Source organism: Bos taurus, chromosome 10 (assembly GCF_002263795.3).
Source record: "Bos taurus isolate L1 Dominette 01449 registration number 42190680 breed Hereford chromosome 10, ARS-UCD2.0, whole genome shotgun sequence".
In the NCBI taxonomy this organism is placed as follows: Eukaryota; Metazoa; Chordata; class Mammalia; order Artiodactyla; family Bovidae; genus Bos; species Bos taurus.
In genome coordinates this window covers 24,843,549-24,856,434 of record NC_037337.1, presented here as the reverse complement: position 1 = coordinate 24,856,434, position 12,886 = coordinate 24,843,549, and the positions used below count along the sequence as shown (strand labels likewise).

The 12,886-nt window shown below is 40.8% G+C and overlaps 1 protein-coding gene across 1 annotated transcript; it reads left to right on the top strand.

Annotated features, from left to right (window-relative positions):
- Positions 1 to 9,083: 9,083 nt before the first annotated feature.
- On the top strand, positions 9,084 to 10,210 carry LOC100298643 (uncharacterized). Its single transcript, XM_059890695.1, has 2 exons — positions 9,084 to 9,373; positions 9,591 to 10,210. Exons 1-2 carry the CDS (start codon positions 9,172 to 9,174, stop codon positions 10,208 to 10,210), a joined length of 822 nt encoding a protein of 273 aa, XP_059746678.1. The 5' UTR covers positions 9,084 to 9,171.
- Positions 10,211 to 12,886: the final 2,676 nt, after the last annotated feature.

Genomic DNA, 12,886 nt, shown 5'->3' with positions numbered 1-12,886 from the left:
TGGTTCTATTAAAATCTGCAATACCTTCTAGAATTAACACCAAAAAAAGATACTCTTTTCATCACAGGGGATTAGAATGCAAACTCAGGAAACAATGCAAACTTAGGCAAGTTTGAACTTGGACTACAAAATGAGGCAGGGCAAAGGCTGATACAGTTTTGCCAAGAAAACACATTGGTAATAGCAAATACCCTCTTCCAACAACACAAGAGACCATCTACACTTGAATATTACCAGATGGTTAATACAGAAATAAGATTGGTTATATTCTTTGCAGCCAAGGGTGGAGAAACTCTTTCAGTTCAGTTCAGTCACTCAGTCATGTCCAACTCTTTGCAAACCCATGAACTGCAGCATGCCAGGCCTTCCTGTCCATCACCAACTACTGGAGACCACCCAAACCCATGTCCATTGAGTCAGTGATGCCATCCAACCATCTCATGCTCTGTCGGCCCCTTCTCCTCCTGCCCTCAATCTTTCCCAGCATCGGGGTCTTTTCAAATGAGTCAGCTCTTTGCATCAGGTGGCCAAAGTATTGGAGTTTCAGCTTCAACATCAGTCCTTCCAGTGAACACCCAGATTGATCCCCTTTAGAATGGACTGGTTGGATCTCCTTGCAGTCCAAGGGACTCTCAAGAGTCTTCTCCAACACCACAGTTCAAAAGCATCAATTCTTCGGCACACAGCTTTCTTTATAGTTCAACTCTCACATCCATACATGACCACTGGAAAAACCATAGCCTTGACTAGACGGATCTTTGTTGGCAAAGTAATGTCTCTGCTTTTGAATATGCTATGTAGGTTGGTCATAACTTTCCTTCCAAGGAGTAAGTGTCTTTTAATTTCATGGCTGCAATCACCATCTGCAGTGATTTTGGAGCCCATAAAAATAAAGTCAGCCACTGTTTCCCAATCTATTTGCCATGAAGTGATGGGACCGGATGCCATGATCTTAGTTTTCTGAAAGTTGAGCTTGAAGCCAACTTTTTCACTCTCCTCTTTCACTTTCATCAAGAACCTCTTTAGTTCTTCTTCACTTTCTGCCATAAGTGTGGTGTCATCTGCATATCTGAGGTTATTGATATTTCTCCTGGAAAGCTTGATTCCAGCTTGTGCTTCATCCAGCCCAGCATTTCACATGATGTACTCTGCATATTAGTTAAATAAGCAGGGTGACAATATCCAGCCTTGACGTACTCCTTTTCCTATTTGGAACCAGTCTGTTGTTCCATGTCCAGTTCTAACTGTTGCTTCCTGACCTGCATACAGATTTCTCAAGAGGCAGGTTAGGTGGTATGGTGTTCCCATCTCTTTCAGAATTTTCCACAGTTTATTGTGATCCACACAGTCAAAGGCTTTGGCATAGTCAATAAAGCAGAAATAGATGTTTTTCTGGAACTCTCTTGCTTTTTCAATGATCCAGCAGATGTTTGCAGTTTGATCTCTGGTTCCTCTGCCTTTTCTAAAGCCAGCTTGAACATCTGGAAGTTCATGGTTCACGTATTGCTGAAGCCTGGCTTGGACAATTTTAAGCATCACTTTACTAGCGTGTGAGTTGAGCCTTTACAGTCAGCAAAAACAAGATCTAGAGCTGACTGTGGTCAGATCATGGGCTCCTTATTTTAAAGTTCAGGTTTAAATTGAAGAAAGGCTGGAGAACCACTAGGCCATTCAGATACGACCTAAATCAAATCCCTTAATTTAAATAATTTAAACAGTATTCAACATAACATTTTCTTTAAATTCAATAAATCCATTGGCTCATTCAGCAAACAGATAATTCTTGAGTGCCTAGTCTATACCAACCTCTCTTATAAACAGTTGAATTATATGGGCTTTTGAGTAAATTTTAAATATGGGAATGTTGGATACAAATGAAAACTAAAGAGATCAAGAAGTGAGAATCATATGACTGCAATAAAGCAGTCAAAGATAGTTAAAACCTTCTGTAGAGTGTTTAGGATGAAGAAAGTACAGATGAGTACAGAGGTATTACAAATAAGATGTGTGTGCTGTGTGGTAAGTTGCTTCAGTCATGTCTGACCCTGTGAATGCATGGCCTATAGCCCAGCAGGCTCCCTTGTCAAAAGGATTCTCCAGGCACAAATATTGGAATGGGTTGCCATGTCCTTCTCCAGGGGAATCTTCTTAATTCAGGGATTGAAACTGTGTCTCTTAAGTCTCCTGCATTGGTAGGTGAGTTCTTTATTAGAGTTACCTGAAGTGAAAGTGAAAGCGGCTCAGTCATGTCTGACTCTTTGTGAACCCTTGGACTTTAGTCCATGGAATTCTCCAGGGCAGAATACTGGAGTGGGTAGCCTATCCCTTCTCCAGTGTATCTTCCCAATCCAGGAATCGAACCAGGGTCTCCTACATTGCAGGTGGGATTTACCAATTGAACCATCAGGGAGTTACCTGAGAAGCCTATTTACCTTCAAACCTGAGGAACTTTTCAAATAGTTGCTTGTTGACTTTGGGTCTGGGTTTAGCTCTCCAGTTCTTTTATTCAGTCACAAGAGGGGGCTGCTTCATCTGAAAACTGTTTCTGGGAGAAGGGAAGGGAAATTTGTTTTCCATTGATGTGCCAAAAAAAGGAAAAATAATATGCTTTCATCTTCTTTAGACAACTTGTGCTTTATTATCCCTTGTTCAATGTGTGTGGTCAAGGATTCAGGGGATCTTAGCCCAATAGCCTAAGCCCTTTCCATGTACCGCCCTAAACACTGCTTTCCCATTTCCCTGCTCTGATTATCCCTTCACCTTTCTATTCCTTAAAATCTTTTTCCCTGCCTCCAGCTTTTTTTTTTTTTTTTTTTTACCGCTCATACTCTTCTCCGCCCAAACCCCACTTGATTTGCCTTTCTTTCCGTCTATTCCTCTGCCTTAGCATCCTTGCTATACAACAGCCACAAGCATTGGCATAGGGGACATGAGGATTATGGACAACTGTTCAAGAAGGATGAGGTGAATACCATCTATGTCAATCAGTTAGTATATTAAAAACAGATGCATGAAAAATGTCTATCTAGATGGTGATCGATGCATGATTCTTAGAACACTTACAAGAGCTCTGAGTTCCAGGATGTGTAGCTTTTAGTCTCAATGTTAATCTTTCCATCTCCCAGACTACATCCTACTTTTGAACCTCCCAAAGATTTTCTGAAACGTGGATGGGAATTTTCATCATCTTACAACACAGAGCTCAGTGCATTTTTCTGCGATTAAATACTGCATTCCACAAGCTTCTTGGAGCATCAGCCAGTTTCTTAAGAAACAAATGATAGACCAATGGTTGTACATAGACACATCACTGTGATTGGTGTTCCTTTGCCAGAACCAGACATTAAACTTCATAGATGATTGCACAGTGAGCTGGGAATGTTTCACCATCTTTTGGGGACATGACTAAAACCGGGGAGGAAGACCTAGATAAGGAACTGCTTGATCATTGGCTGAGAAGGTCCTGGCAACAACACAGTGGTATCTGCATTCGTTGTAAGTCTTTACTAACAGCTGTTGCCTCTGTTCTCTGGAACCTCCTTAAGCCAAGGATCAGACACAAGCCTGAGCTCTGAGCCCGTGGTCCTAGCTTGTCCTCGAAGTCTGAGGCTGGTGACTGGAGTAACTGTGTTTCTGACCTTGGGTGAGTGTTCTCTTTCTACAAGGGATGACTTGAGGGCAAAGAGCCACAAAGTTGTTTGCTGTTTACTCCTCTCCCTGTGCTTTATTCAGCATTATAATGATGGAACTGAGAAATTATCTGTGGATTTGCTAAAGAGGACAGATTTCTACATGACAGGTTAAATCATGGCCATGATTCGGGATGAGTCCTTAGCAGTAAGCAGGTTGTAGGAAATCTCTATGTCTATTGAGCCAACCACCCATGGAACAAAGCCTGTGGATCTCTGATTCTTGCCACATCTTCGGTCTCTATAATTTTATTGTTGTTCAGTCATTAAGTTGTATACAACTTTTTACATACATGGATGGCAGTATGCCAGGCTCCTCTGTCCTCTACTATCTCCTGGAATATGCTCAAATTCATGTCCACTGAGACAGTAATGCTGTTTAACCATCTCATCCTCTACCGCCCTCTTCTCTTTTTGCCTTCAATCTTTCCCAGAATCAGGATATTTTCCAAGGAGTCGGGTCTTGTCATCAAGTGAACAAAGTATTGGAGCTTCAGTTTCAGCATCAGTCCTTCCAATGAATATTTATGGTTCATTTCTTTTAGACTGACTGGCTTGGTCTCCTTGTAGTCCAATAATGAACACCAATAGTATTTTTGCAGGACATAAACAGAAACAGTGGAGTAGGGGTTAGTGGAGTAGGGGTTATGGGAGGGTTGTGACTTTGATCCATAGAATTACACTGATTTGTGCTCTGGAGCTAATTTGATTTCTTAACCCCGTAGGGACTGTGATTGATGCTAAGACCACCCAGCCCAGCTCCATGGATTGTGCTGAAGGAGAAGATGCAAACCTGCCTTGTAATAACTATACCATTGGTAGAAATGACTATATACATTCATATCAGCAAAATCCCAATCAGAGTCCACAGTATGTCATTCATGGCTTATGAAGCACCATGAACAGCAGCATGGCCTCTCTGAACACAGTTTCCGACAGAAAGTGCAGCACCTTGGTCCTGCCCCAGGTCACCCTGAGAGACACCGCTGTGTACTACTGCGTCCTGAGAGAGGCACACTGGGACAGATGGGGCTGCACCTGTGCAGTGTTTCTCTGGTGAGAAGAAGGGACACAGTGGGGGAGCAGTCACGAGAGCAAATCTAGAGTCATCTGGAAGGAGAGTCAGAGAGCAGTAAGAGATGAGGAAAATGAAGGGAAGGAAAAGGGGAGAAGATGCATAAAGAAAATAAGTAAAGGAGGACAAGGAAGTGGTGCTTCATTGGTTGATGTGGCTGAGAAGAATTATGGCTGCTAAGAATCGTAATTGCAACACAGAAATAAAGCGAGAAACACGAACAATTTGTCATGTTTCTTCCTTGTATCAATAAAATGTTGGTTCCAGTGTGTTAGTCTCAACCTACAAGTGAGAAAAGTACAAATAATTCTCCTGTTCCAAAGGCTTCTTTTATGTGCAGCCTCAAGAACTGTAGCCTGCCAGGCTCCTCTGTCCAAGGGATTTTTCAGGCAAGAATACTGGAGTGGGTTGCCATTTCCTCCTCCATGGGATCATCCTGACCCAGGGATCACACCTGGTCTTTTTTGTCTCCAGCACTGCAGGCAGATTATTTACCACTGTGCCACCTGGGAAGAGGTCCAGTTCATTCTTTACAATGCCCATATAGTACTCTGAGACATTCTGTCATTAATTGCCTTTCCATTAATAAATAATTGTTTGCATTGCTGTGGTATCATAAAGAGTGTTGTCTTTATATATCTTTGTAATTCATTTTTGTATCTATGGGGACATCTCTATTATAATGTAATGTCTGAAACTAGAATGGCTATTCACAAAACAAGGAGCTTTTAAAATTTTTTTGAGAAAGTGACATCTTGCCATTCATGTGGTATAAACAATTATATTTCAGCTAACAGGGAAAAGGTGCACTTTGCATCCTCTAAAAATTGAGAAATACCAGTATTTTTCATAAAATCTGAATAAACTTTATTGATAGTCATTTTACTGGTCCCACAGAGTTCCAAAGAATAGCAAAGAGAGATAAGAAAGACTTCCTCAGCAATCAATGCACAGAAATAGAGGAAAACAATAGAATGGGAGAGACTAGAAATCTCTTCAAGAAAATTAGAGATACCAAGGGAACATTTCATGCAAAGATGAGCACAATAAAGGACAGAATGGTATGGATCTAACAGAAGCAGAAGATGTAAAGAAGAGGTGGGAAGAATACACAGAAGAACTATATAAGAAATGATCTTCATGACACAGACAAGCATGATAGTGGAATCACTCAACTAGAGCCTGACATCCTCGAATGCGAAGTCAAGTGGGCCTTAGGAAGCATCACTACAAACAAACTTGGTGGAGGTGATGGAATTCCAGTTGAGCTATTTCAAATCCTAAAAGATTATGCTGGGAAAGTGCTTCATTCAATATGCCAGCAAATTTCTAAAACTCAGCATTGGTCACAGGACTGGAAAAGGTCAGTTTTCATTCCAATCCTAAAGAGAGGCAATGCCAAAGAATGTTCAAACTACTGCACAATTGCTCTCATCTCACATGCTAGCAAAGTAATGCTCAGAATTCTCCAAGCCAGGCTTCAACAGTACGTGAACCATGAACTTCCAGATGTTCAAGCTGGTTTTAGAAAAGGCAGAGGAACCAGAGATCAAATTGCCAACATCCACTGGATCATGGAAAAAGGAAGAGACTTCCAGAAAAACATCTACTTCTGCTTTATTGACAATGCCAAAGCCTTTGACTGTGTGCATCACAACAAATTGTGGGAAATTCTGAAAGAGATGGGAATATCAGACCACCTGACCTCCCTCCTGAGGAACCTGTATGCAGGTCAAGAAGCAACAGAACTAGACATGGAACTGGACACGGACTGATTCAAATCGGGAAAGGAGCATGTCAAGGCTGTATATTGTCACCCTGCTTATTTAGCTTATATGCAGAGTACATTATGCGAAATGACGGGCTAAATGAAGCACAAACTAGAATCAAGATTGCCGGGAGAAATATCAATAACCTCACATATGCAGATGACACCACCCTATGGCAGAAAGTGAAGAAGAACTAAAGAGCCTCTTGATGAAAGTGAAAGAGGAGAATAAAAAGTTGGCTTAAAACAGCATTCAGAAAACTAAGACCATGGCATCCAGTACCATCACTTCATGGCATATAGATGGGGAAATAGTAGAAACAGTGACAGACTTTATTTTCTTGGGCTTCAAAATCACTGCAGATGGTGACTGCAGCCATGAAATTAAAAGACACTTGCTCCTTGGAAGAAAAGCTATGACCAACCTAGACAGCATACTAAAAAGTAGAGACATTACATTTCCCACAAAGGTCCATCTAGTCAACGTGATAGTTTTTCCAGTGGTCATCTGTGGATGTGAGAGTTGGACTATACAGAGAGCTGAGCGTCGAAGAATTGATGTTTTTGAACTGTGGTGCTTGAGAAGACTCTTGAGAGTCCCTTGGACTGCAAGGAGATCCAGCCAGTCAGTCCTAAAGGAAATCAGTCCTGAATATTCATTGAAGGACTGATGCTGAAACTGAAGCTCCAATACTTTGGCCACCTGATGGGAAGAACTGATTCAGTGGAAAAGACCCTGATGCTGGGAAAGATTGAAGGCGGGAGGAGAAGGGGATGACAGAGGATGAGATGGTTGGATGGCATCACCGACTCTATGGACATGAGTTTGAGTAAGTTCCAGGGGTTGGTGATGGACAGGAAAGCCTGGCCTGCTGCAGTCCATGGGGTCACAGAGTCAGACACGACTGAGTGACTGAACTGAATATTCATACAATAAAATATAATTTATAGATCTATTTCAACTTGCAATAGGGTTAAGTCTCAATAAACCATTTTAAGTTGAAAATATCAGTAAGTGGGAAATGCATTTAATATACTTACCCTACTGTGAGTCAGAGCCTCACCTGGCCTACCTTAAAGGTATTATACTGAAAGTGAAACACATAACGGTTGTACGGGAACAGAATGGCTGTAAGTGGATCAGTTGTTTACCCTCCTATTCCTGGGTCTGACTGAGAGCTTAGCTCACAGTTGCTACCAAGAACCGTCAGAGGGTGTAATACAGCATGTTGCTAGCATGGGGAAAGATCAAAATTCAAAACTCAAAGTATGGTTTCTAGTGAATGCATACATAGCTTTCTCTAAACCAGAAAGTCAAAAATCCTAAGTTGATTCATCATAAGTTAGACACAGTCTCTTGTGATTAAAAGAAACCGAGTATTGATACACTCAATAGCCTAGACGGATGTCAATGCTAAGTGAAAAAAAAGTCAGTCTCAGAAGACTACATGGTAGATGATTACACTTAACATATTTTTATGATTGTATACATGCTGTATGAGTTTACTTGTATAGAGTTCTCATAAAGACAAAATATAGAGATGTAAAGATCAGCATCTGCTAGGGGTCATCACCAGTTGCAGGGATGGGGAGGGCAAGAAAATGGTTATCTTTAGAGAGATGGAACAATTCTGTATCATGATTTTAGTGGTGGTACAAAAACCTGCACCTCTGACAAAATTTCACAGAGCTATGCATAAAAAAGAGTGCATATAAAGCTGAGGTATCAGGTTATCATTTGTATTTTAACAATATTTTAGAGCTCTAAAACCCAGAAAAAAATTTATCAAAAATTTTGGATAAGACTGCCTTTCTCCAAGACCAAAGTCTGTGAATTTTTAAATAGAGTATTTAGATTTTGGATGGAGAAATGTAAGCATAGGCTAAATGAATGACCAGTAAGTAAGTAGATTACAAGAAGGGTTCATAGCTTGTACTACATCTTATTTTAGGTCTGTTCATGTTGCTGCAGATGTCATTATTTTGTTCTTTTTCATGGCTGAGTGCTTTCATTGTGGGTTTTTCCTGGTAGCTCTGTGGTAAAGAATCTGCATGCCAAGCAGGAGAGGTGGGTTCGATCCCTGGGTCAGGTATAGCCCCTGGGAGAAGGAAATGGCACCCCACTCCATTATTTTTGCTTGAGAAATTCCATGAACAAAGGAGCCTAATGGGCTAGAGTCCATGGGGTCACAGAGTCTGAGGGGACTGGAAACTAAAGAGCAACAACAGTTTCATTGTACATATGTGCCACATGTTTATCCATTCCTCTGTCCATGGACATTTCATTTTGCCATAACACAACATTGTAAATCAACTATACTCCAATAAAAATTTTTAAAACAAATCTTACTTTAGATGGGATGGCAAAATTTTTCTGTTGAATAATCATCAATGAATGTCAACTTGTTTGTTCTTCAATACCCCTCAGCTCAAATCTTTACTAATAACTGCTTTTGCAAAGTCCTCTTTCAGGCTCGAACTGAAGCAGGGTCTCCAGCATTGCAGGCAGATTCTTTACCAACTAAGTTATCAAGGAAGCCCTTTTTTCAGACTCAGTGTAACGTAATTATGGTGAAAAAAATAGACAAAGTAAAGGTTTGTGGTGAATCACACTTTTTTCCCCCATCTGTGCACAGACCATGTTACCTATGAACATGACAAACCCCACTTCCTGTTTGAAGGAGTCACACAGGAACCAGTTACTATGTATATGTACTGCCAGACACTCAAAGACACTGAACTCTCAGCCTGAGGCAGAACTGAGCACATTTGAGAAGGGGATTCCATGCCTCATGCCCCTCTCCAGTCTGCTCTGGGTGCTCCTGGCCTTCACCTTCTCTGGTAGGGATGCTTCCAAGCATGGGTGTGAGTGTTCAGGGTGAAAGGAGTGCACACAGGCACGTGGAGCTTCACGGGGACTTGGGGAGGAAAGGGGGACTGGGGAAAAGCAGGCATCTTAGGATTTCAGTTTGGTTTTTCTTTTTGGAGACCTAAATGAGTCTAATTCCTATACTATTTTATTCACTGCTTCATCTCTGTTTTCTGATTTTTTCCACAGGATCTGGTGTGGCCCAGAAAGTTACTCAAGACCAGCCAGAAATATCCAGTCAAGTTGGGAAGTCAGCCACCATGAACTGTCAGTATGAGACAAGTTGGAACAGTTATAACATTTTTTGGTATAAGCAGCTTCCCAGTGGAGAGATGATTTACCTTATTGGTCAGAATTCTTACAGCCCAAATGCAAGGGATGGCCGCTACTCCATAAATTTTCAGAAATCACGTAAAGCCATCAGCCTCATTATCTCAGCCTTAAAACTGGAAGACTCTGCAAAGTACTTCTGTGCTCTCTGGGAACTCACAGTGGTTGAAGTGACAGGAAAAGCTGAACAAAAACTCCTGAGCTGGATAAGAGAGAAGACCCCCCTCCCCCACAACCCCACCCCCTCCCACCCCCGCTGCAGGACTACCGCCAAAATACACACCTGCAGACCCCAGACAAGAGATGATAGCCCTGTGCTTGTTTCATTTGTAGTCTGGATCAGAAGATTTAATACTAAAAGGAGGCTCCTTCCATGTCATTTGGAAGCAGGTGTCCAGGGTAACTTTCTACTCCTATATTCTCATCTTGAATTTTTGACTTTTAAGTCAACCATCCAGAGCATGTGTAAAGTTGTCTAAATTTGAAAACTTGCCCCAAAAGAATATAAAATGGCAGTTTCACCTAAAGATCCTCACATCACAAATCTGGGTCTAGAAGCTGAAATCGTCATGAAAATAATTTCCTTAAGTCCTCTCCTCTCAGATTTTGTGTTGGGGCACAATTAGAGAAAGAGAACCACCAGTGATGTAGAGTAAGAGATAAGTTATAAGGATTAGAACACGGGCAACAGGTAGAGCTGGTGGAAGAGTCCATAAAAACTGTTATATTTGTATTTGGTGTTGAGTTGAATTCAGTGTAAGTCAACTAGAGTAACATTTGTGAAGGAAAGTTGGATGTGGACATAAGCCTTGAGAAACTGTGACATGTATGGAAGTGTATGAGGACAACGGAACCCACAAGACACACTAAAACTTGTCCATCTCTTACCTCCTTCAGTTGCACAGCGGTGGGGGGCCTTCAGGAGGAGTGGATGCCATTTGCCATCACGCTACACGCACACTTGGTCCAATACAAAGAGAGCATGAGTAAGAGATCCGATGGGAGGTAGAGGGGTTGTGAGTCAATAATAAGTTGAACTATCAGATCATCAGCAACATTATGTACTGCCAGTCCCTGGAGCTCTGCACCAACCCGCAGAACATAAAAATGTGGCTACTTCATCACAAGTACCTTCCAAAACTTACACAAATCTCTTTCATGGCAAAGCCTAACCCAGAACAAAAAAGGGAAGCAAATTCAAGGAAATAGATTTCCAGATAGTTAAGGTGAAACAGTACAAAGCTACCATAATACCTTAACTAGTTAACTTCCCTCCTTGTTAACTAAGTATTCATCAGTACCTCCTTGAACAACACTACTTTTTAATAAGGACAACAGGAAAATTATGCTTCCTGTTTACATGATGTAATTATTTCTTCAATCAACCAAAGCAACCTATCTCCCTCGAAGAGAATACCAAGTTCATTTATCCATTTAGGGGTGATGCTCTTTCCTCTGATAGCTGAATCAGAGGATCCACTGAATTATTTAACTTGACTACTGAGCTACAAAGAGATAAAAATTAACTTGCAGTAACACATTTTATCGGAGAAGGCAATGGCACCCCACTCCAGTACTCTTGCCTGGAAAATCCCATGGACGGAGGAGCCTGCTAAGCTGCAGTCCATGGGGTTGCTAGGAGTCGGACATGACTGAGAGACTTCCCTTTCACTTTCCACTTTCATGCATTGGAGAAGGAAATGGCAACCCACTCCAGTGTTCTTGCCTGGAGAATCCCAGGGACAGAGGAGCCTGGTGGGCTGCCATCTATGGGGTTGCACAGAGTCGGACACGACTTACGTGACTTAGCAGTAGCAGTAACACATTTTATGCTACTACAGGCAGGAAAACTGGAGATGGAAGTTAAAAATGGTTAATGTATACATAAATATATTCATATAAAATGAAAGTAATTTCATAACTATTATATTTTTTGTTACTGCAAATGGCCACAAGGTCATAACTGGTATTTATAACTACCTCCTGCATTACCTATTCTATAATCTCTGCTCATAGCAAGAATCTCCACTCACTGTTGTACTTCACTTCATATAAAACAAGCTCCTTATTCAGGAACAATGCTATATGGAAAGTAATAAAGATGAATCAGGAATTCTGCAAGTCCACCTCTGTGGTTTTGGCAGAAGTTTGCAAAGCATTGAAGACAAATTCAAGTGTCTATTTTAGTGGGTAAACTCTTAGTAATACTCAGGGGGAATTGATATGCTATATTCTGGGAAACATCATTAATAGTGATACCTGACTTATCACAGGCAATAACAGCCACAAAAGGTAAACATTTCTAAAGAAAACAAACACATCAAAGTTTTGAGACCTTCTTATGAGGACACAAGTATATTTTAAAATTGTTTTTGTTTGTTAAAAATCACTGCAAAGAGAGGGAAAATTCAAGGCCGGACTGGAAGGCTATGTATGCAATACACAGTCCTGAAAAAGGACTCAAATGCAGGATATATTAAAAGCACATAAATCAATAAGAAGAGAAAATAGCTAATAAGAATAGCAAAATCTTGGAGATCCAAATCAGAAATATTATATCCAATATGTAGTAAACATGCAATATGACCTTGATTTTACTGTTTTTACAGAAACCAAGATCAAACCTCATCTGTTCCATCCGTGTGCTTTCAGCCTGAGTGTATCAATGTAGCTAGATGTATATGACACCAAAAGGATAAGGAAAAATAATGACTGTCTCCAGGAAAGGAAGTGATTAAGTAAATATCCTGGAAGCTTCCATTACTGAACTGATGTGTGTGTGTGGGGAAAAGTAGGTCACAGAAGTGGACTTTGAAGGAAAGGTATTCTTTAGTAGAATAAAGAAAGTTGATATTTATTGAGCTTTACTATAATATAGTAAGGCATGGGTGAATTTACAATCCATTATCTAATTGAAGTGTTAAAACCCTATAAGACAGGTTCCATTTCTTTTAATCTTTGAGAAGTGAGACATAACTTTTCTAACTGTGAAAAGTGTCCCAAACTTTTATTGTCTTCCAGAGTGTACCATCTTAGAGGGCTCCTGAAGAGAAGGTTTGGGTATGGAGAAGCACTTGGATCTAAGACAGGGAGGCTGGATGTCTCAGTGATGGTGACATTATACTAGTTTAAACTGGAAACTAAAGGCAACTAGG

What these genes read in the sequence shown, in the direction of transcription:
- LOC100298643 (XM_059890695.1), top strand. Translation starts at nt 9,172, where the DNA reads ATGTTACCTATGAACATGACAAACCCCACTTCCTGTTTGAAGGAGTCA. An exon ending in CCTGGCCTTCACCTTCTCTG is followed by an intron (nt 9,374 to 9,590) that starts GTAGGGATGCTT and finishes TTTTTTCCACAG; the next exon opens with GATCTGGTGTGGCCCAGAAA.